Source organism: Saccopteryx bilineata, chromosome 2 (genome assembly GCF_036850765.1).
Source record: "Saccopteryx bilineata isolate mSacBil1 chromosome 2, mSacBil1_pri_phased_curated, whole genome shotgun sequence".
Lineage (NCBI taxonomy): Eukaryota > Metazoa > Chordata > Mammalia > Chiroptera > Emballonuridae > Saccopteryx > Saccopteryx bilineata.
In genome coordinates this window covers 166,301,659-166,325,790 of record NC_089491.1, presented here as the reverse complement: position 1 = coordinate 166,325,790, position 24,132 = coordinate 166,301,659, and the positions used below count along the sequence as shown (strand labels likewise).

The following is a 24,132-nucleotide window of genomic DNA, read 5'->3' as shown; positions in this document are numbered from 1 at the left end:
TTATTATTTTCACTTTAAAATTAGATAAGTCAAATTTTTATCTAGACCTTCAACAAGAAGACAACCACTGAAAAATTTTTATTTAGTTCTTAACTTTATATTAATATTTTAATATGACTTAATCAAAAGTGTTTATAGGAACATTCTTTAAAAATATTTGTCACCATTTTATTATTTCAAGCTATTATATAGAGCACATTAAACAGACTTTCAACTTCTAAAAGTTTACATCTTCAAATTATGACATAATTCATCAAAAAGAAGTGAGTATAATGAGTATAGATATGTGCCTGGTACCACACAAGTCTGGTTAAACAGTCACTATCCTATTCTATAGATGTGTAGTCTATTCATGCAGGTACTGCTGGGAAAATCTTAACAAAGCTAAGTCAAATTGAATTAGGACTCTTTATAAACAGAACATTTTTATTATTTTTTATCTCATAGGATATAAAAAAACATAAAAAGGGCAACATTAGAGATGTAATTAAATACCTAACTCCTAATGCCCTAAAGTTAGTCCACATTTTCTTTTTTTTTCTTTCACATTTTCTTTTTTTTAAGCGAGAGATAGAGAGATAGACAGGGATAGACAGGAAGGGAGAGAGATAAGAAGCATCAGCTCATAGTTGCGGCACTTTAGTTGTTCATTGATTGTTTTCTCATATGTGCCTTGACCGGGGGGCAGCTCCAGCCAACCCAGTGACCTCTTGCTCAAGCCAACAACCTTGAGTTCAAGCCAGCAACCTCGTGCTCAAGCTGGTGAGCCCGCGCTCAAGCCAATAACCTCGGGGTTTCGAACCTGGGACTTCAGTGTCCCAGGCCAATGAGACTCTATCCACTGTGCCACCACAGGCCAGGTACTAGTCAACACTTTATACCTATGTCTTCCACATTAACAATACTAAAGAATAGAGGGATGAGCTTCATGCATAATCATGGCTAGTTAAGAGTTTTTCAATAAGCAGGATAAATTAGTACCCAACTTCTTAAAACAGTGAAGTTGAACTAAACATTATAAAAAAATATTCCACATAAAAAAAATATTGTAGCAGACAAATCTAGAATGTGGAACAGTCAATGGGACAGATGACTTTATTTCTCTAATAAATCAATGGCTTGGGGGAAAAATACGGAGCATGGATTGTTGTAAAATAAATGAGACAAGAGATATAACAAATACAATAACTGGACCATCTGAATACTGATTTGAATAGATCATCTATTTAAAAGGACACCTTTGAGACAATTAATTAAGCAAGTTTTAAAATGTACTGGGTCTAAAATACTAAATATTATGAATTATATTTTATGTGATAATGTTAGCAGACAAACCGGCATTATGAGCCCCCTGATGCAATACAATAAGAAGTATACACCACCTTTTTGTTCATACTAAATCTAATGAGAAAACACACAAACCCAGATTGTGGGATATTCTATGAGATGACTGGCTTGGACTCTTCAAAAATGACAATTCATAAGAGACATAAATGAAAAATAAAGATAAGGTGGCAGTAATATTCTAGATTAAAGAAATATGACAACTAAATACACTGTTCACAAAAATTAGGAAATATTTCAAAATATGAAGCAATAAAAAAGCATTTGAATTTTTTTATTAAACAAGAATATCAGAAAAGCAAACAAGTCAAAGAAAGTTGTTCAATTACGCAAATGAGATGCAAAACCAACTTTTATTTCATTGGTGAAAATGCACTATACAAAAGGCTGAAAGTACTGGAGTATCTGCATGGTCCCTGAGTCCCTAATTTTTGTGAGCAGTGTACAATGCACAATCCTTGATGCATTCATCAATTGAGAAAAAAATAGCTATAAAGAATATTTTGACAATCCAATAAAAAAATGGGAAGAGGATATGAACAGACACTTCTCCCAGGAAGAAATACAAATGGCCAACAGATATATGAAAAGATGCTCATCTTCTTTAGTTATTAGAGAAATGCAAATCAAAACTGCAATGAGATTCCACCTCACACCTGTTAGATTAGCTATTATTAACAAGACAGGTAATAGCAAATGTTGGAGAGGTTGTGGAGAAAAAGGAACCCTCATCCACTGTTGGTGGGAATGTAAAGTAGTACAACCATTATGGAAGAAAGTATGATGGTTCCTCAAAAAACTGAAAATAGAACTACCTTATGACCCAGCAATCCCTCTACTGGGTATATACCCCCAAAACTCAGAAACATTGATACGTAAAGACACATGCAGCCCCATGTTCATTGCAGCATTGTTCACAGTGGCCAGGATATGGAAACAACCAAAAAGCCCATCAATAGATGACTGGATAAAGAAGATGTGGCACATATACACTATGGAATACTACTCAGCCATAAGAAGTGATGACATCGGATCATTTACAGCAAAATGGTGGGATCTTGATAACATTATACGAAGTGAAATAAGTAAATCAGAAAAAACCAGGAACTGCATTATTCCATACATAAATAGGACATAAAAGTGAGACCAAGAGACATTGATAAGAGTGTGGTGGTTACGGGGAGAAGGGGGAGAGGGAGAGGGAAGGGGGGAGGGGAAGGGGCACAAAGAGAACTAGATAGAAGGTGACAGAGGACAATTTGACTTTGGGTGATGGGTATGCAACATAATTGAATGACAAGATAAACTAGACATGTTATCTTTGAATATATGTATCCTGATTTACTAATGTCACCCCATTAAAAAAATAATTAATTAAAAAATTAAAATTAAAAAAAAGAATATTTTGAGAAAGTAAGTCTAAATATGAACAGTCTCTTAGATCATATTACTGCAAAAACATTTAATTAATTAATTAATTAATTAGTATTTTTCTGAAGCTGGAAACGGGGAGAGACAGACAGACTCCCGCATGCGCCCAACCGGGATCCACCTGGCACGCCCACCAGGGGCGAAGCTCTGCCCACCAGGGGGCGATGCTCTGCCCCTCCGGGGTGTTGCTCTGCCGCGACCAGAGCCACTCTAGCACCTGGGGCAGAGGCCAAGGATCCCCAGCGCCCGGGCCATCTTTGCTCCAATGGAGCCTTGGCTACGGGAGGGGAGAGAGAGACAGAGAGGAAGGAGGAGGGGTGGAGAAGCAAATGGGTGCTTCTCCTATGTGCCCTGGCCGGGAATCGAACCCGGGTCCCCCGCATGCCAGGCCGGTGCTCTACCGCTGAGCCAACCGGCCAGGGCCACATTTAATTTATTAGATGGGATAATTTTAATATGGTTATACAGGAACATACATATTCTTATTTAGAATGTACATTATGAAGTATTTATGGGGCAACTTGCTTTCAAATGGTCTCATGGAGATGGAGGAAGAGAAAGCACAACTGTGACAAATGTTAACAACTGAAGCATCTAGATAAAAATTAGGTGAGTGTAGACTGATCAGGTGCTAGCGCAGTGGATAGAGCACCGTACTAGGACCCAGAGGACCCCGATTTAAAACCCTGAGGTCACCAACTTGAGTGCGGGCTCACTGGCTTGAGCCCAAGGTTGCTGGCTTGAGCAAGGGGTCACTTGCTCTGCCGTAGCCCTTGACTCCCCACCCCCCGGCCAAGGCACATATGAGAAAGTAATCAATGAACAATTAAAGTGCTGCAACAAAGGATTGCTGCCTCTCATCTCTCTCCCTTCCTGTCTGTCTGTCTTCCTATCTGTCCCTCTCTCTAGCTCTCTCTCTCTCTGTCTCTGTCACACACACACACAAAATAGTAGGTGAGTGTGACAAACTTTTCCTAAAAAAAATGTCATGGGGGTGGGGGTGGGAAGGTTCTGGATATATTGTCAGCATTCAAGAATGTAGAATATTGGTTCAATTCCAGTTTTCTGCACCAAAACACACACACAAAAACAAAACAACAAAAGGAATGTGGAATATGTACAATGTAAATAAAAGAGAGGAGAAATCCTGAATTAAATCATGAAGAGTTTAAGTGAGTCACCTGACAAAAGCTGTTGATGAAAGTCTGTGGGCTAATGTCCACATAGATGTCTCCCTATATGACTTTGTGACATCACCAAAGTGGCATTGATGACTTTATCAATATCAATGGGAGGGGTCTCTGGCCTCTCCAGTTTGAGCTGATTCCCACTGACTTGAATGAGAGCATAAGGATGAACATGGTCTGATGCTTGGAAGGGTGTGACTACTGAAAGAGTCAGTATTTAAAAAGATCCTGACAACAAGAATGATAGGCTAAAATGTAAAAGTCTCCCCCTGTATTCTACCCCAAACTAATTAAGGATGGAAGAGAATAAACTAACAGTACCACATATAAAAAATAAATTAGAGGTTCTAGTTCACTGTAAATTCAAAATGAGCAAAAGTGGGACAAAGCTACTAAAAAAAGTAAAAAAAAAAAAAAAAAGTACCATACTGATTTAAGTATGTTTTTAAGGGCTACCAAGATAAATGTTCCCTCAGCACAATTTTTACCCAAGCTCTTAATCAGATCATTTAATATTTTAACAATTTGGAAAACTTCAAAATACATAGAATATATAGATTTTAAGATTAAGAAAGAAAAAAGTAGAATGAAAAAAATAACTGAAGTCTCAAAAGTTTCCACACATGTATTATGCTAAAAATAATATATTATTGGACAAACAAGTTTGTAACAAATGTTTTTAGGTTTGCTCACTTGTACTGGGGCAGTGCCATGTGTGTAGTCTTTGGAAGGCTGCAATGCTTGCCCTCAGGGTGGGAGATTGCAAATTGCAGATTGCCTTCCTGCTTGGGAGGGGTGATTGTTTGCTATTGTTTGCTGGAGAAGGCTTTTTTCCCCCAGTCTGTTTTGCTGGTGAGTGGGGAGAGAAAGAGAGAGAGAGAGAGAGAGAGAGAGAGAGAGAGACAACGGAGGGGCTTGAAAGCCCTGAGTTTCAGCCAGGCCTGTTTGGCTGTGGACTGCTGAGACTGGTGGGGCCCTGTGAGGAGAAAGGGAAGTGGTTTGCTTGTCCACCATTATGATACTTTAATAAATGGAATGGCCCACCATCCTCTGGCTCCACAGTTCTTTCGCTGTCTGCCTGAATCCATTGTGAACTTGCATGGCCACTAGCCTTACATATATAATAGCCTTATATTATATATAAAATACATATATTATGCTAAAAATAAATGACTTACAAAATCATAGAGTTGTAAGAAAGAACCTATTAGATATTAGGTTAAAAATAAGTTCTAGGCACTTTAAAAAAAGAAGATAAAAGTGCTGACATGGAGTCAGGTGAAAAAGGCAACAGGTGGAAAAGAAATGGACTGCAACATTACACTAAAATTACAACCTTTAGCAAGTAGTTATAAAAACAACAACAACAAAACTTGTAAATCTTGAAATACCTAATGATTTTCACAATGTTTTATTTTTAAAACACTACTGGAAGTACAAAGCATAAATTATTTTTTTACACCATACGTCTTGCTTTATTCATTGAACAACCAATCTGAAAGATCGTTCCAAATCAGAGAAAACATAAATTATTCAGTTCAAAGGCACATAATTCAACTATGATGTAAATCTAAAACCACTACAGAAAACAGTTTTGAGATATTCCACAATGTCTGAAATGCATATTTAGTGATTATACCATTCTAGCAAAGTAAATATTTTTTTGATTTCTTTTTAAGCATGATGAAAGTGATTATGGAAATATAGGTTATGCAATTACTTTCTATAAAATACCATGGATATGTTACTGTTAAAACAAGATCTTAATTGTTCACTACTCTAAAATACTATTTAAATGTTTCTGATAAAATAACAAAATGCTATACTGCTTGAGATAAAAATTGTCAGAATGAGAAAAAATTAACTGTCAATTGCTTCTCACAATACCTTGTTCATTTTTTAACTTACCAGTCGAACACTTCTTAGAAGTAACATTATTCCAGTTATGGCCATTATGGTGCTGATGTTCTTCAGAAAGAGATTTAATAATTAACTCTCACTAATTATTATTTACTAAAGTGAAAGTACTAATTAGAAGGGGAAAAAAGCTGTTCTATATCTAAATGTCCAAGTAAGATACATTCAACTAAAGGCCTACTTCTTCCAAAAAACTTTAATTACCCACCTACATATTAATCTTTCCCACTTCCTCCCAAACAATCTGACATGCATAATAATTGTTCACATAATATTATATTGTTCTTGCCTGACCTGTGGTGGTGCAGTAGCTAAAGCATCGACCTGGAATACTGAGGTTGCTGGTTCAAGACCTAGGACTTGCCTGGTAAAGGCACATATGGAAGTTGATGCTCCCTGTTCCTCCCTGTTCTCTCTCTCTCTCTCTCTCCTCCCTTCCACATCTAAAATGAGTAAGTGAAATCTTTAAAAAATATGTTATATTGTTCTCTATTAACTATATTATTTAAGCATAATTCTAAAAAAGCAAGAATTAATTTAGGCACTGGCCATAGGCTTAGTGGTAGAGCATTGACCTGGCATGTGGATTTTCCGAGTTCAATTCCCAGTCAGGGCACACAGAAGAAGCACCCATCTGCTTCTCCACCGCTTCCCCTCTTGTTTCTCTCTCTTTCCTCCTCCCCTCCTGTAGCCATGACTCGATTAAAACGAGGTGGCCCCAGCGCTGAGGATGGCTCCATGGCCTCCAAATCAGGAACTAAAAAATGGCTCTGGCTGCAGTGGAGCAAGGGACCCAGATGGTCAGAGCATCACCCCCTAGTGGGCTTTCAGGGTGGATCCTGATAGGGGTGCATGCTGGAGTCTCTCTCTGCTTCCCCTCCTCTCACTAAAATTAAAAAAAAAAATTTTTTTTAAAGAATCAGTTTAGTCTGACCAGGCAGTGGTGCAGTGGATAGAGCATCAGACTGGGATGCAGAGGACCCAGGTTCGAGACCCCAAGGTCACCAGCTTGAGCGTGGGCTCATCTGGTTTGAGCAAAATCCCATCAGCTTGAACCCAAGGTTGCTGGCTCCAGCAAGGGGTCACTTGGTCTGCTGAAGGCCCACGGTCAAGGCACATATGAAAAAGCAATCAATGAACAACTAAGGTGCTGCAACACGCAATGAAAAACTAATGATTGATGCTTCTCATCTCTCTCCGATCCTGTCTGTCTGTCCCTGTCTATCCCTCTCTCTGATTGTCTCCGTAAAAAATAAATTAAAAAAAAAAAAAAAGAATCAGTTTAGACCTGAAGATGGCAGAGAAGTAGGCAGATGCACAGACTCCCAGCTCACACCACCGAACTGGATTATAAACTAATTTATGAACAATCAGCGTGAAAAACCAAATCTTGACAACAAGAACAGCTATCAAAAACCAAGAAGCAAAGAAGAAGCCACAACAAACCTGGTAGAGAGTGCCTGAATCTCCCCTGTTTACAGGAACAGGGGGGGGGGAAGGCTGGGCTCTCACTGATAGGAAAAAAGCAGTAAATACTGCTCACTGCCAATTGCCTGGCGACCAGGGAATGAGGTGTGTTGAAAGGGCCCGCTTGTATTCCAAAAAGAAAGAAGAGAAAGAAAGACAGATGGTGAGGGGGAGAGGAATAAAGATGATGACCTGAAAAGCTGACTCATTCAGTGCTGGAGGCAGCCATAACTGGGGGGGGGGGGCTGACCCTTCCACAAAGCAAAATACAAAAGTACTTCCAGGTCACAGAGATACAGACATCTTTCCAGCTCCAATCAGTGCAACAAGACACAGCTGAAAACAAGAAGTGGGGAGGAGGGACAGTAACTCAGGTCTCCAAGGAGATCTGAGATACAACTCCCCCTACTGAAGCTGAGAAAGCAAACTGCCCCCAGAGAGATTAACTGGCAGAGAGGAATTCAGAGCCTCAGGTCACACCCACCACATTCTTGGATACATTTTCAAATAAGCCCCCTGCTGAGATCAGCAAAGAAGACAATCACCTGTTAAGAAAACAAACAAATCAAGACTTCAAAGCGGCCCAAATCCAAAAGTGGATTACAGAAAATAGCTGATGCCAACCCAAGAAGACTTAGAAACAACACAAGTGAAAACTGGAGATAGACAACACCAAGCCTAGACTCAACCAGCTCTACAAAGAAAATACCCAAACACACAGACATAATGAGAAGACAAAGAAGTGCAATCCAAATGAAACCACAAGAGAAAACTTCAGATGAACTGAGTGATAAGGAAATAATCAAACTTCCGGATGCAGAGTTCAAAATAATAATTGTAAGGATGCTTAGGGATCTTAGAACAACAACAGATGGTCACTACGAACACCTAAATAAAGAAATAGCAAGTATAAAAAAGGATATTGAAATATTAAAAAGAATCAGTTGGAGATGATAAATACAATATCAGAAATGAAGACCATAATGGAAGGAATTAAAAACAGGATGGAGAGAGCTGAGGATTGAATCAGCAAGTTGGAGGAAAACTGGAATGAAGGCATGAAAGCAGAGAAAAGTCTGAGGAAACTCTTAGACAGCTCTGTGACAACATAAAGAGAAATAACATCTGCATTATAGGGGTTCCTGATGAAGAAGAGAAAGAACAAGGGATAGATACTTTGTTCAATTACATCCTAGCTGAAAACTTCCCTAAATTAATGCAGGAGAAGCTCTCAAGAGCTCAAGAAGCACAGAGAACTCCATTAAAGAGAAACCCAAAGAAACCTACACCAAGACACATCATAATTAAAATACCAAAGCTAAGTGATAAAGAGAAAATATTAAAAGCTGCTAGAGAAAAAAAGGCTATCACCTAAAAAGGAGCCCCCATAAGGATGACATCGAACTTCTCAACAGAAACACTTGAGGCCAGAAGGGAATGGCAAGAAATATTCAAAGTAATGCAGAACAAGAGCCTACAACCAAGACTACTTTATGCAGCAAGGTTATCATTTAAAATTGAAGGAGAAATAAAAAGTTTCCCAGACAAAAAAAAACCTCAAGGAATTCATTACAACCTAACCAATACTGCAGGAAATGTTAAGGGGCATGGTGTAAACAGATAAAGGTGGGAAAAGAATATAGCAAAAAAGGAATACAGCTTTAAAGAATAAAATGGCAATAAACAACTACATATCAATAATAACCTTAAATGTAAATGGATTAAATGATCCAATCAAAAGACATAGGGTAGCTGCATGGATAAGAAAACAGGATCCGTACATATGCTGTCCACAGGAGACACACCTTAAAACAAAAGATGTACATAGGTTGAAGGTACAAGGATGGAAAAAAAACATTTCATGCAAATGGAAATGAATAAAAAAAAGGGGGTAACAATACTTATATCAGACAAAATGGACTTTAAAACACAGAATATACTAAAAGATAAAGAAGGCCACTACATAATGATAAAGGGAGCAATCCAACAGAATTATAACTATTATAAATATCTATACACATAATATAGGAGCACTTAAATATATAAAGCAGACTTTGATGGATATAAAGGGCAAGATCAACAGCAACACTATAATAGTAGTGGATTTCAATACCCCACTAACATCACAAGATAGATCCTCAAGAAAGAAAATTAACAAAGAAACAGCAGACTTAAAGGACACACTAGATCAACTTGATTTAATAGATACTTTCAGAACCTTTCACCATAAAGCAGTAGAATATACATTCTTTTGGAGTGCTCATGGTACATTCTCTAGGCTAGACCACATGTTAGGGTACAAAAGTGCTCTCAACAAATTTAAGAAGATTGAAACCATATCAAGCACATTCTCTGATCACAATAGCATGAAATTAGAAATCAACCACAACAGAAAAGCTCAGAAATTCTCAAACACATGGAAACTAAATAGCAGGTTGTTAAATAACGAATGGATTAAGAATGAGATCAAAAAAGAAATAAAAAAATTTCTAGAAAGATATGATAATGAGCATACAACAACTCAAAATTTATGGGACATAGCAAAAGCAGTACTGAGAGGGAAGTTCATAGCACTACAGGCACACTTTCAGAAGCTAGAAAAAGCTCAAATAAACAACTTGACCCTGCATCTAAAAGAACTAGAAAAAGAACAGCAAGTAAAGCCCAATTGTAGTAGAAGGAAGGAAATAATAAAGACCAGAGCAGAAATAAATGACATAGAGGCTAAAGAAACAATACAGAGGATCAATGAAACTAGGAGCTGGTTCTTTGAAATGTTAAACAAGATCGATGAACCTTTAACCAGACTCACCAAGAAAAAAAGAGAGACGACTCAAATATATAAAATTAGAAATGAGAGTGGAGAAATAACAACTGACACAACAGAAATACAAAGGATTGTAATAAAATACTATGAAGACCTGTATGCCAAAAAACTAGACAACTGTGATGAAATGGACAAATTCTTTGAAGCATACAATCTTCCAAAAATCAATCTGGAAGAATTAGAAAACCTAAACAGACAGATTATACCAAATGAGATCAAAACAGTATTCAAAAAACTCCCAACAAAGAAAAGTCCTGGGCCAGATGGCTTCACAAGTGAATTATACCAAATATTCAAAGAAGAACTAACTCCTATCCTTCTCAAGCTATTTCAAAAATTTAAGAGGAAGAAAGACTTCCAAACTCCTTTTATGAGGCAATGTTAATTCTGATTCCAAAACCAGGCAAAGACAACACAAAGAAAGAAAATGATAGGCCAATATCCCTGATGAATATAGATGCTAAAATCCTCAACAAAATATTTGCAAATGGGATCCAACAATATATGGAAAAAATCATACACCATGATCAAGTGGGATTTATTCTGAGGAGGCAAGGCTGGTATAGTGTTTGCAAATAAATCAATGTGATTCATTACATAAACAAAAGGAAGAAAAACCACATGATAATTTCAATAGATGCAGAAAAAGCATTTGATAAAATCCAGCACCCATTCGTGATCAAAACTCTCAACAAAGTGGGAATACAGGGAACATACCTCAACATGACAAAAGCCATCTATGACAAACCCACAGCCAACATCATACTCAATGGGCAAAAATTAAAAGCAATCCCCTTAAGATCAGGAACAAGGCAGGGGTGCCCCCTTTCACCACTCTTATTCAACATAGTCCTGGAAGTCCTAGCCACAGCAATCAGACAAAAAGAAGAAATAAAAGGCAGTCAAGTTGGAAAACAAGAAGTAAAACCATCATTATTTGCAGATGATATGATATTGTATATAGGAAATCCTAAAGTGTCAGTCAAAAAACTACTGGACCTGATAAATGAATTCAGCAACGTGGCAGGATATAAAATTAATACTCAGAAATCAGAGGCATTTTTATACACCAACAATGAATAGTCAGAAAGAGAAATTAAGGAAACAATCCCCTTCACTCTTACAACCAAAAAAATAAAGTACCTAGGAGTACATTTAACCAAGGAGACTAAAGACTTGTACTCATAAAATTATAAAAGATTGATAAAAGAAATCAAGGAAGATACAAACAAGTGGAAGCATATACCATGCTCATGGTTAGGAAGAATAAACATCATTAAAATGTCTATATTACCCAAAGCAATTTATAAATTTAATGCAATACCAATTAAAATACCAATGACATACTTTAAAGATATAGATCACATATTCCAAAAATTTATATGGAACCAAAAGAGAACAGGAATAGCCTCAGCAATCTTAAAAAAGAAGAATAAAGGAGGAGGCATTACACTTCCTGATATCAAGCTATACTATAAGGCCATTGTACTCAAAACAGCCTGGTACTGGCATAAGAACAGGCACATAGATCAATGGAACAGAACGGAGAACCCAAAAATAAACCCACAGATCTATGAACAGCTGATATTTGACAAAGGAGGTAAGGGCATACAAAGGAGTAAAGACAGCCTCTTCAACAAATGGTGTTGGTAAAACTGGACAGCAACCTGCAAAAAAATGAAACTAGACCACCAACTTACACCATTCACAAAAATAAATTCAAAATGGATAAAAGACTTAAATGTAAGGCATAAAACCATAAGCATCTTAGAAGAAAACATAAGCAGTAAGCTCTCCGACATTTCTCGCAGCAAAATATTTCCCACGGGCAAGGGAAATAAAAGACAGGATAAACAAATGGGAATATATCAAACTGAAAAGCTTTTGCACAGCTAAAGACAATAAGAACAGAATAAAAAGACAAACTACAGAATGGAAGAACATATTTGACAGTATGTCTGATAAGGGGTTAATAACCAAAATTTATAAAGAACTTGTAAATCTCAACACCAGAAAGACAAACAATCCAATCAAAAAATGGGCAAAAGAAATGAATAGACACTTCTCCAAATAGGACATACAGATGGCCAATAGGTATATGAAAAAACTAGAAAGTCCGGCAGTCATACGAAATGACCACTGTTCTAGATATTATAAATTGTAATTAAAATGATTTGTGTAAAGGTGTCTGCTAATTCAAACTGAATTACCCAGGGCAGGCGGCGAGGATGCCCCTTTGCTTAGTGCCCCACAGGGTTTCCCCCTTCTACTTGCTTAATTGCTTAGAGTGCAATGAAGGAAACCACTGGTGGTACATTTCTTAAGAGCCACCGCTAGCTCAATAAATAAAGGTGATTTAAATAATAAAATGTTAATTCACATGTCAAAGATCTCTTTGTACAGAACACTTCTTGTGTAGATCTTTCCATCATTTTTAAGCTCACCTTGCAGAGGACCATCAATTATTTTTAATTTTATGTCCATTCTTTCACGAACTCTTGAACAGGCAACATAAAGTTGACCATGTCCAAATGCAGGCTCAGGTAAAAAAATGCCAACACGCTTAAGCGTTTGGCCCTGAGACTTATTGATGGTCATATAGCAAAGGCAAGTTTTACAGGAAATTGTCTATGTCACAATTGAAACAGCAACCCTGTTTGAGATGGAGCCAAATAAATTCTTGGAATGACATGTATTTCACCTTTAGAGGAGCCAGTCAAAGACTTAGCTATTATGACATTATTTTTCAATTGGAGAACCTCTAGTCTTGTACCATTGCAAAGACCCCTTCTGGTGTTAAGATTTCTTAACAGCATAATAATTGCTCCAATCTTTAACCTCAATTTGTGAGGTGGCATGCCAGAAGGCGGGACTATTTGAATGCCGTGGCAACTTCACTCCATTGGCTAGTACAGTTACGCAAGCAACCAATAAGCTATCAGCGACAAACAGACACTTAAGCTGCATATAATAAAGATGCTCAACATCACTAATCATTAGAGAAATGCAAATTAAAACCACAATGAGATACCACCTCACACTGGTCAGAATGGCGCTCATCAACAAAACAACACAGAGTAAGTGCTGGAGAGGATGTGGAGAAAGGGGAACCCTCCTACACTGCTGGTGGGAATGCAGACTGGTGCAGCCTCTGTGGAAAACAGTATGGAGATTCATCAAAAAATTGAAAATCAAACTGCCTTTTGACCCAGCCATCCCACATTTAGGAATATACCCCAAGAACACCATAGAACGGTTCCAGAAGGAGAAATGCACCCCCATGTTTATAGCAGCATTGTTCACAATAGCAAAGATCTGGAAACAGCCCAAGTGTCCATCAGAGGACGAGTGGATTAAAAAGCTTTGGTACATATATACTATGGAATACTACTCAGCCATAAGAAATGATGACATCGGATCATTTACAATAACATGGATGGACCTTGATAACATTATACAATGTGAAATAAGTAAATCAGAAAAAACTAAGAACTATATGAATCCATGCATAGATGGGACATAAAAATGAGACTCAGAGACATGGACAAGAGTGTGATGGTAACAGGGGGTGGGGAGGGGATGAGGAAGGAGAGGGAGGGGGTAGGAGCAGGGGAGGGGCACAAAGAAAACCAGATAGAAGGTGACAGAGACAATTTGACTTTGGGTGAGGGGTATACAGCATAATCAAAAGTCAAAATAATCTGGAGATGTTTTCTCGGAACATATGAACCCTGATTTATCAATGTCACTGCATTAAAATTAATAAAAATAAGATTAAAAAAAGGATCAGTTTAGTACTTCTTGTGCAATGCTGACAGTAACTCACATAACCCTGAACCTACAGTGAGACTTAAGTATTGGGTAGAAACTTTATTATCAAAACCTTAAAATACAGCACCTTGGGAAATATATGTGGGTAAATAGTTGAGAAAAACTTAACAATGTTTTCGTAGTGTTTCATTTAAACTGAAATAGATGTAAAGAAGTCTAATTTAAAAATAAGAACCTTGAACCCTGGCCGGTTGACTCAGTGGGAGAGTGTCGGCCCAGTGCGTGGAAGTCCCGGGTTCAATTCCCAGCCAGGGCACACAGGAGAAGCGCCCATCTGCTTCTCCACCCTTCCCCCTCTCCTTCCTCTCTATTTTTCTCTTCCCCTCCTGCAGCCAAGGCTCCATTGGAGCAAAGTTGGCCCGGACACTGAGGATGGCTCCATGGCCTCCGCCTCAGGCTTTAGAATGGTTCTGGCAGCAACGAAGCAATGCCCCAGATGGGCAGAGCATCGCCCTCTGGTGGGCATACTGGGTGGATCCCCGTCAGGCGCATGCGGGAGTCTATCTGACTGCCTCCCCTCTTCTAACTTTGGGAAAATACAAAAAAATAAATAAGTAAGTAAAAAATAAGAACCCTGCAACTTCCTAAACAAATATAAAATAAATGAAGTTGAAAGCATAAACTAGGGTACATTCTGTGGTAGGTTATTAGGAATATATCCTTGGTACTAACTTAAACACTGTTTCCTCTCCCAGTTCTGTTAAAGTCATTTTTTCAATCTGAAATACCTGAAAGAGTGGAGGCCTGGTCAATTAACATGTATATATCTACCATTTATTAATGTCACAAACATTTATCTAGCACTTCCTAAGTGTCTGGCAGTACTTTAGGATTGGAACTGCACTCTTGAGTGAAAACAGACATAGTCCCAGCTCTTTGTGTTTGACTGCTGAGTATCTGCAAGGCTGATGGTCTTACCCAATGTCTCAGCAGACTTCAACAAAGTTAATCATTCTTCTGAAAATATTCTCTTTACAAGGCTTCTAGAACACCTGATTTTCCTTCTTTTCCCTTTTCTTTCCTAACATCCTTCTTTAACTATTTTGTGTGTGTGTGTGTGTGTGTGTGTGTGCGCGCGCGCACGCGCCAGAGACAGAGGGAGAGACAGAGAGAGGGACAGAGAGGGACAGACACAGGGAGGGAGATGAGAAACATCAATTCTTCTTTGCGACATCTTAGTTGTTCATTGATTGCATTCTCATATGTGCCTTGACCCGGGACTACAGCAGAGCCAGCGAGCTTGGGATTCAATCAAGTGACCTTTGAGCTCAAGCCAGCAACCCCCACCCTCTTCAAGCTGGTGAGGCCGAGCTCAAGCCAGCGACCTGGCGGTTTCAAACCTGGGTCCTCTGTGTCCCAGTCCAATGTTCTATCTAGCCTCTGCGCCACCACCTGCTCAGGCTCTTTCCCCAATTTCTAAAGGTTTGAGAGTCCCGCAGATCTCCATTTGAAACTAGTACTTATTCAGTTTTTCTGACTCGCTCACATATGTCATCCCAGATTTAAATACTGCTTCAGGTGTGTGCAGCTCATGAACGACTTCAGTTTCCTCTCTTGCACTGCACCTGCGGAACCCACACTGCGGTTGCGTTCATTCCCATCACGAAGTGATGGAAACTCTTTACACTAGCATAGTCGAGAACCCTTCAGTCCTCGCCCTGCCCAGTTCAGATCACCCACACTGCAGAAAAACCCTGCAAAACGTGGAGTGTTCACCGTTAGGATCTCTCGTCACAGGTTGGGAGGTTCTGATCTCCCTTCAACGTGAGATTCCTATATCCAGTTAATCCAGTTAGAAGACTAATGACCATGTTCAAGTTCACACAGCTCTATTTAGAAGTCTAATTGGTATCTCTAAGATCACGAGTCCAAAAAGTTCTTCAGATTTTTCTAACAGAACATTCGCCCCACCTTCTCCATATCAGCAACTTTTGCCAACATCTACCCAGCGGCAGCCCCTGAATTCTCTTTTTTGTACCCAACACCCAACCCATTCACACCACCACCGAGGTTTTAGCCACAATCCTCTCCATGGTGCCTCCTAGGCACCTAAAATGTCCCTCCCTTGATAGTACTTCAGTGACTTCTTACTTCATTTAAACAACAAAAACCCTCTTTCCAGGTCTATGTGCCCGGGCCTCCAAGCAACTGCTCTAAAGGACGGCGAGGCGTCCGCTGTCTGTGGCGCCCGGACCCGGCCCTGCACCCGCAGCAGTGAGCCGACCCCCACCCCACCCCCACCCCTACCCCCACCCGATCCCCACCCCCAACCGGGCCCACTCGCCCCCCCCCTGCCCCGCCCAGCCGCCTCCTATGGGTGCCTGTGGCGCAGCCTCTGCCCTGCCCCCGGCCCGCGATGTGCGGTACCCGGAGGAGGCGCAGGTGGTCGTCCGCCCACTGCGCCAGCTGCGCCACCACATTGGGCACCGCTCCGTCTTCGTGAGCCGGGGGTGAGGCCCGGGCCACCGGCCGTCCCGCCATATTCCCGGCTGTCCACGAGTCCGGGCTGCGCTCCACGCGCGGGCGGCAGGGGGCGCCGCGCTCCTCGGCAGACGGCGGGTATCGCGATACCTCGGCTGCGGAAAGCGCCACGCGCTGACTGGCGACTGGGTCCCCTGCACCTCGGCCTGGGAGTGGCTGGCTGGCATTCTGTTCCCTCCTTCCATCGCCTGTGGGTCGGCCTCCCAACCTGTGACGAGAGATCCTAACGGTGAACACTCCACGTTTTGCAGGGTTTTTCCGCAGCGTGGGTGATCCGAACTGGGCAGGGCGAGGACTGAAGGGTTCTCGACTATGCTAGTGTAAAGAGTTTCCATCACTTCGTGATGGGAATGAACGCAGCCGCAGTGTGGGTTCCACAGGTGCAGTGCAGGAGAGGAAACTGAAGTCGTTCATTCCTCCCCTCACAGCAATAATTCTTTGAGCTCGGTAAGATGACCAGCTCCCTCAACCATTCCATGCATCTGCCCCGTCTAGTCTTCTGTTCCCATCTTATCCAGCTTCCACTCTGCAGTTGGTTATAATCAGCCCCTTGAAAATAGCCTCAACTCCAATCCCCCTGCCTTCTTTGCACTTGCCTGGCAAAACCCAACAATGGCTTATACCCAACCTGCACCAACTCAAGTTCAGTATGGAGAAATCTTCAGATTCTTTTACAATAAGCTGCAAATCTACTTTTCTATGAAATCTTGTTTTGAAATTAAAACCAAATGTTGACAAAACACTGCTGGGCATAGAATATGTGTTAAGGCAGAGACTACAGACTTTCTGTGTGTTACCTCTGCTTAAATGGCTTTCTATTATGCTTCCAGTGTTGTCAAAACTCCCAGTGGTTCTCAAACTTTTTGAAGTCGGGGCACATTTAAAATCCTACAAATAATTGTAGGTGCACTATATACAAATTTCTGAGAAATATGTTATAATAAGTCAAATATTAAAGAAAAATATATAAAGTCCAAGCATGCTTTTATGGTAATTAAAAATAAATGTGACTAAATTTATTCTGACATTAAAAACATTTTTATGTTACATTTTTTGAGTTATGCTTTTTAGAATTTGTAAAAAAGGGGTTAAAAAATAAAAAAAATGATTAAAAAGTTATCTTTTTATATATACATTCCTAGTAAGATTTAGTAAATTTGGCAGGTCCAGGCACGAATGTTTTTTTTTTCATTCTTGTGTTTATGAGGAACATGAGCCTGATGTGTCCTAGTGATTTCTTCAATGTTTGGGCATATATTTAAAACACAAACTCTCATTTCCTCATCAATACATTGAAGAATTTCTCTCTTTTTACTCTTGTGTTGAGTGCAGAAAAACCCCACCATACATATCAATTAACTTTACACCAAACAAAAGATAGAAGAAACTTGCCTCCAGTCTTTCCGGGGAACAGGGGTGGGGGGGTGGGGGGGGGGGTGTAGACAATCCAGCACCACAGCTTAACAGCCTTTTGCAACCTAATCAGGCAAATGAGGTGGGGGGTTGGGCAGACTGTCAGTTTACAGCCAATTAATTCCCTACACCTCTGTCCCCCAAAAATCTAAACTCCAAAAACCCTGGTTTTTTGGTCCCCAACAGGCACATATTTCTCTGGAATACCATAGGGCACACCTGGAAATCTTCTAGGGCGCACCAGTGCTCCCTGGCGCACACTTTGAGAACCACTGCATTAGGGTTATGTACAAGATGCTGCATAATCTAAGTGTTTCTTTCTGCTCCCTATTTCATTCATTCCACCTCAAGCACACTGACCTCCTCTGTGTTCTTCACACATGCCAAGTTCATTCCTGCTTTAAGCCTCTGCACATACTGTTCCCTCTGTGTAGAATGTCCTATGTCTCCTCCCTTTGACTCTCCTCACCCCCATGCTCATCAAGCAGGCTTCTTATCCTCTCAAAGTATCATATCCACAAAGAGGGGTTTTCTAAAGCTTAGTTGTTTTTTTGTTTGTTTGTTTCTTTTATTCATTTTAGAGAGGAGAGGGAGGGAGGGAGAGAGAGAGAGAGAGGAGAGAGACAGAGCGAGAGAAGGGGGGAGGAGCTGGAAGCATCAACTCTCATATGTGCCTTGACCAGGCAAGCCCAGGGTTTCAAACCAATGACCTCAGCATTTCCAGGTAGACACTTTATCCACTGCGCCACCACAGGTCAAGGAGGGGTTTTCTAAACACTCCATCTCAAATAGGTCCTCACCATACACAACATAAAATTTAATTTGCAATTTTATGGACTAACAGACAGGTTTTCTTGTGTGTGTGTGTGTGTGTGTGTGTGTGTGTGTGTGTTTGAAAGAGAGAGCTAATGTATCACTACCACATGACTTTAGCTTTTTCTCTTCTTCTGTTTATACTTTCTTTCCTTCCTACTATGAAATTGGCTTCCTTGCCCTCTCCTGTATCACTAATGTGACCATACAATTTAAGATTAAAACCAAGACCTTTTTTTGGTGTAAAAAAGTACTACTAGTAAAAAAAAAAATCAACTTCTTTCCCTTCTCCATAAACAGTCCAAATGTTCTCTCATAATCTTTGCTCCAGTTTCAAAGGGTATGTCTTCTGGCTAAAACTCTTATCCCTGCCAAATAATTATCTTCAATAAAAGCTCACCTTTAAGACAAAAAGTACTTACAGAAGATGACATGAACTGAAAGATATAAACACGATTGAGATATTAGTTCAAGAATGAGGAACTCCAACTATTCTATGAAGAATTTTGTCATCATCTGAGTGAATAGCAATGGCACAAAAGGTTCAGAATAGAATAATGTTGAGCCTGACCCCTGGTGGTGCAACATTCCAGTCTCAACTTGGAATGCTGAGGTCGCAGATTCAACCTGGGGTTGTCCTGTCAAACCCCATAGGAGAAACAACAAGAGTTGATGATTCCTACTCTTCCTCCATGCCTTTCTCTCTTCTCTAAAGTCAATAAATAAAATCTTTAAAAAAAAAAAAAAAAGAAGAATGTTGAGTTGAGAGGTCGAGTGGGTGAGTTGGTACTGGGAGCACAGATATGGTAGTTAAGTGATTTAAGAGTGGGGACTCTGGAGCTAGATTACCTTAGTTGGAAACTGACCGTGCTACTTATTAGCAGTCTCTATCTGTTCTTGTATTAAATAGAAATTATAATGATACTTGCCTTTCAAGATGATGGCTTTTATGAATATTAAATGAACTAATTTATGTCAAGAGTTTAGAATAGTGCATAGAATGAAGAAAGCACTAAATAAATGTTGGCTGTTATTTTTTTAGGAGCCTGCAATGATCTCAACACTGGACTGTCATGGTCTTGGTAACCATTCAAGACAGAGCTTTTCTTTGTTTTCTGTTAAAACTTTGTAGGTCTGTGGACAAGGAAGTGAATAAAAGCCCATTGTTAATTATAGAGGAAGAATGCCCATAGGTCATCGCCTTGAATTTGGAGGGTGAATATGCACAGTATTCCTGAAATTGTTAATTCTCTTACTGCAGTTGGTATGTGAAATAGCCAGTGGATAATGTGTTAGCATATGTGACAAGATCATGAGTTGTTTTTGTCACTTAGGGGAAGCAATTTGTTCTAAAGAAAGGAGTTTATAATGTCTAATTGCATTTTGGAAGAACCCCATATTTGTAGTAAGAAACAGCCATAATTTCAAAGAACTGAGAGTCAGGAAGAACCATCAGAAGGCTATTGTACAAGCTAGACTGAAAAGCAAGTAATGTTCACCATGAGGAATATGAGCTTATGTAACAAAATGTCAACTCTTTTGTTCTTATTTTTCTCAGGATGGGACTAAGAGTGTACCATTAAATTCTTCACAGTAATAAAGGTTAAATTTGTTTGAATCAAGTCCCTATTCCCTACTCATAATACCATCTTCTGACTAAAACTGCCTCCTTTCAAAAAGCTACTTCCCCACCCACATTTCCTTCAATCAATCATCTACACTCAAAAGCTCACATCCTTGCTTTCCTATGGCAACTAATTATTCTTACAATTCATCTTCACAATCTCTGAGATCCATTTCCTCTTTTCCTTTTCCAATGCTACTATTCTAACTTACCCTGTTTAATCTGACGGCCTGTAACTGATCTGATTTCACTTGATTGGAGATTGGCAATAAATTAAAAAATAGGCAGAGGACCTGAATAGACACTTCTCTAAAGAGGACACACAGATGGCCAACAGACATAGGAAAAGAACCTCAATGTCACTGGTTGTCAGAGAAATGCAAATTAAAACCACAATGAGATATTACTTCACATCTGTCAGAATGGCTATCATCAGTAAATCAACTAATGACAAGTGTTGGTGAGAATGTGGAGAAAAAGGAGCCCTTGTGCATTGTTAGTAGGAACGCAGACTGGTGCAGCCACTGTAGAAAACAGTATGGAGATTCCTCAAAACCTAAAAGATGAAACTGCCTTATGACACACCGATTCCACTTCTGGGAACTTATCCAAAGTAACTCAAAACACTATTCCAAAAGAATATATGCACCCCTATGTTCATTGCAGCATTACTTAAAAGCCAAGCTATGAAAGAAAGCCAAGTGCACATCAATAAATGAGTGGATCAAGAAGGGGTGGTAGTCCTGATCAGATAGATTGGTTGACTAGAGCATGGACCTGATATGCAAAGGTTGCAGGTTCAATCCCTAGGGGCACAGACTGGAATAGATAGATGTTTCTGTCTCTCTCCTTTGTCCCTCTCTCACTATCCAGGCACAAATAAACTTTGACGGCCTCTTTCAGCACAGGTCCCAAGTTTCATAAAAATTGGCTCAGAAAGTTCTAACCGTGAAGGAACAAAATATTTTCTTTTCACCCCAAGCTGTCCTTTAAAGAAAGTCTTCAAAATTTTAACTACTAAAGCTAATAAAAAATTTTAAAATAAGAGATTTTGTAATAGTTTTCCAGTGAGTCTTTATAATCCCAACTATCCTCCACACACCATCTCTTCCTGAAGGAAAAGTGTTAGGGCTCCACCTACTCTTCCTTTTGCCCAGAGACAACCAATAATTCAATCTGGCTTCATAAAAAAAAAAAGGGTTTAGCCTGTGGTGCTACAGTGGATACAGCATTGACCTGGAACACTGAAGTTGCCAGTTTGAAACTCTGGGCTTGCCCAATCAAGGTACACAGGACAAGCAACAAGCAAGCACTGAACAACTAAGTTGAAGCAACTATACTTCTTGCTCTCCCCCCCCCCCCATAAAATCAATAAATAAAATCTTAATAAAAATAAATGAAAGAAAAGGTTTTGTGGTAAGTGTACATCACTTGAGACTACCATATTTGTTTTTAACTATATAATAATGCCAATCTAGTATACTTTTAACATCAATACTATAAAGGGAAATTTTGCTGTATGCTATTTAATAAAAATTTAAAAATCTATGAAAAGTAAACTTTATGGTCTTTTTGATGAAAATCAGAATAGGTTTTAATATTTATATGTTGTCAGTTACAGTAACTGTAACTGGCTAGGGTACTAAATTTTAGAAACTTATGATAATTTCGTAAGAATTATTCCAGTACCATTATTTCTGTAGTGCTATTTAAACATTATTCTTCACATAAAATGGTTATAAAATGTTATGTCTATATTGACAATAAAAAACAAAATGCAGCATAGGAGGGAATTTTTAGTTTTAGTCTTTGCTAATCTTATAAGAACTTTTCAGACTCAGAGATATATATATAGGTTTCAACCAATGTGCAAAGGAGATATTGACATAGAGATATGTTCATATTTGAGATTAGCCAGTTAATGTATACATTAACTAGACGAGTTAATGTTCATTCTTGAAGGAAGAGTTTATGAAGATCAATCAGTAAAGAAAAACAAAAAAAATAGGTAGTATTTTCTAATACTATTGATATACAATAAACATCCTCAGATTCAGGTAGATCATTTGTTAGATGCCCCCATAATCAATGTATGCAACATAGCTGTACATAGCCATTAATAAGTCATTTTGGACATGCATTACAAGCATGTATCCAAATAACCAGATGACTACAATTTAAAATAACTGTTCATTTCTAAAGCAAATGCAGTTGCTGGCATTCACCTCATAGAGGCTTACAATATATTTTCAAACTTCAGTCATTAAAGATTTGAAGACATCAAAATATGCTTGAAAGTATGTGTAATTTGTAATAATATGAATCAGAAAGAAATAAAAGGTAGTTACGGCAATGTGAGCAATACACAATCCAAAAATTAAAAGTCAAAATTCATTTCACATGTGAGTTAAATGGGTTTTTTTCTTTATTCAAGTAAACATTTTGATTATAATACATGATAATGGACAACCCATATGACAAAGCACTGTAGTCTATTGTTTGGTGTAGCCTGATTTTCCAGGTGATTTCTTCAGGATCGGACATCAATGCCCAACATAGTCTCTCCAATGGCAACACGTGCGTTCTAGAGGCCACCGCCTCTCTTTCTTCAGATGCTCAGTGCCATTTTCTCCCACCTATTTTTTTCTGCAATTATTTATAAAAAAACCTCACTCTAAAATGCAACCTATGTTATAAAATTAACAAAATCAGGAGTTGGTATATATATTTTCCACAAAAAATGAAAATTTTAAGTAAGACTACTTAGTTTCTCTTTTTCTCCAATTTTTGAAGGATTTATATAATCTTGAAATAGTCAGAGTAGTAAACAACAAAAAATATGTAAAGAACCTTATTACCAGGTGTACGTTATATGCTGGAAATTGCTGAAGTACTGAAAAGCTTAATTCTCCTGGGATAGCAATTCTCTACTGGAAACTATAGCTTACAGGCAGAAGAGTGTGTTCTAATACGTGGAAATACAGTACCTGATTTGGTATAAAGGAATTGTGAGATTTTTTTCTCACTAAAGTGCTTAATTAAGAAACATTCTTCCACCATATGATTTAATCTGTTAAAGGCACAAAATGTCTTTGTCTCTCTCCCTAAAGCATTTTTTAAAATTACAGTATTTTTCACTTAAACCAGGGGTCTCAAACTCGCGGCCCGCGGGCCGCCCGCAGACTAATCCACAAAATTCAAAATATTTTGGATAAAATTAAGTAAGCCTAGGGGCCTACTTGTATTTTTCATTTCTCTAGCATCCTAGCTAGATATTAGCTTAGTTAACAGCAGTTGTGATGCGAACTACAGTTTCTGGTCGTTTTGTGACACTGAGTAAACTGCATGTATGACTGTGCTTGCTGTACTGATTTTTTTTTGTTTTCAACTGCAGTGAGAAAAGTGTTGCGTAACAGTTGCCTTTTGTAGACCTAGTACGGCCCGCCGAATGGCTGTGATCTTGCTCTGCGGCCCACATGCTGAGTTGAGTTTGAGACCCCTGACTTAAACTTTACTTTAATCTGAAAGCTTTACTGTTTTTTTCTCCTCTCAGTAATAATAATAAAAAAAACTACTTGAAGAGAAACATTTAATTTTTATTTTCAAAACTTTGCTACGAACATACATACAACACTAAATTTGATCCCCTTACCACATTTCTGTGTGCCATGTAGCATTTATAACAAAAAACAGATGTGAGCTTTCGGGTAAAAGTTAAGAAGGAATTAAAATATCTTCCAAAAAAAGGTAGACAGGAGAATCAATAAATTAAAAATCATAGCTTTAATTTTATAAAA

The 24,132-nt window shown here is 38.9% G+C and overlaps 1 protein-coding gene across 2 annotated transcripts in view; it reads right to left on the bottom strand.

Annotated features, from left to right (window-relative positions):
• C2H3orf33 (chromosome 2 C3orf33 homolog) overlaps positions 1 to 16,536 on the bottom strand; it is a 32,400-nt gene extending 15,864 nt beyond the window's left edge. The window contains exons 1-2 of one of the 2 annotated variants that reach the window (XM_066258336.1): positions 16,372 to 16,536; positions 5,871 to 5,930 (exon numbers count right to left, since the gene is read on the bottom strand). In XM_066258336.1, the coding sequence (XP_066114433.1) occupies positions 5,871 to 5,930; positions 16,372 to 16,485 (174 nt within the window). In that variant the 5' untranslated portion in view covers positions 16,486 to 16,536. The remainder of the gene's footprint in view (positions 1 to 5,870; positions 5,931 to 16,371) is intronic. The other variant, XM_066258337.1, reaches the window with a different exon arrangement.
• Positions 16,537 to 24,132: the final 7,596 nt, after the last annotated feature.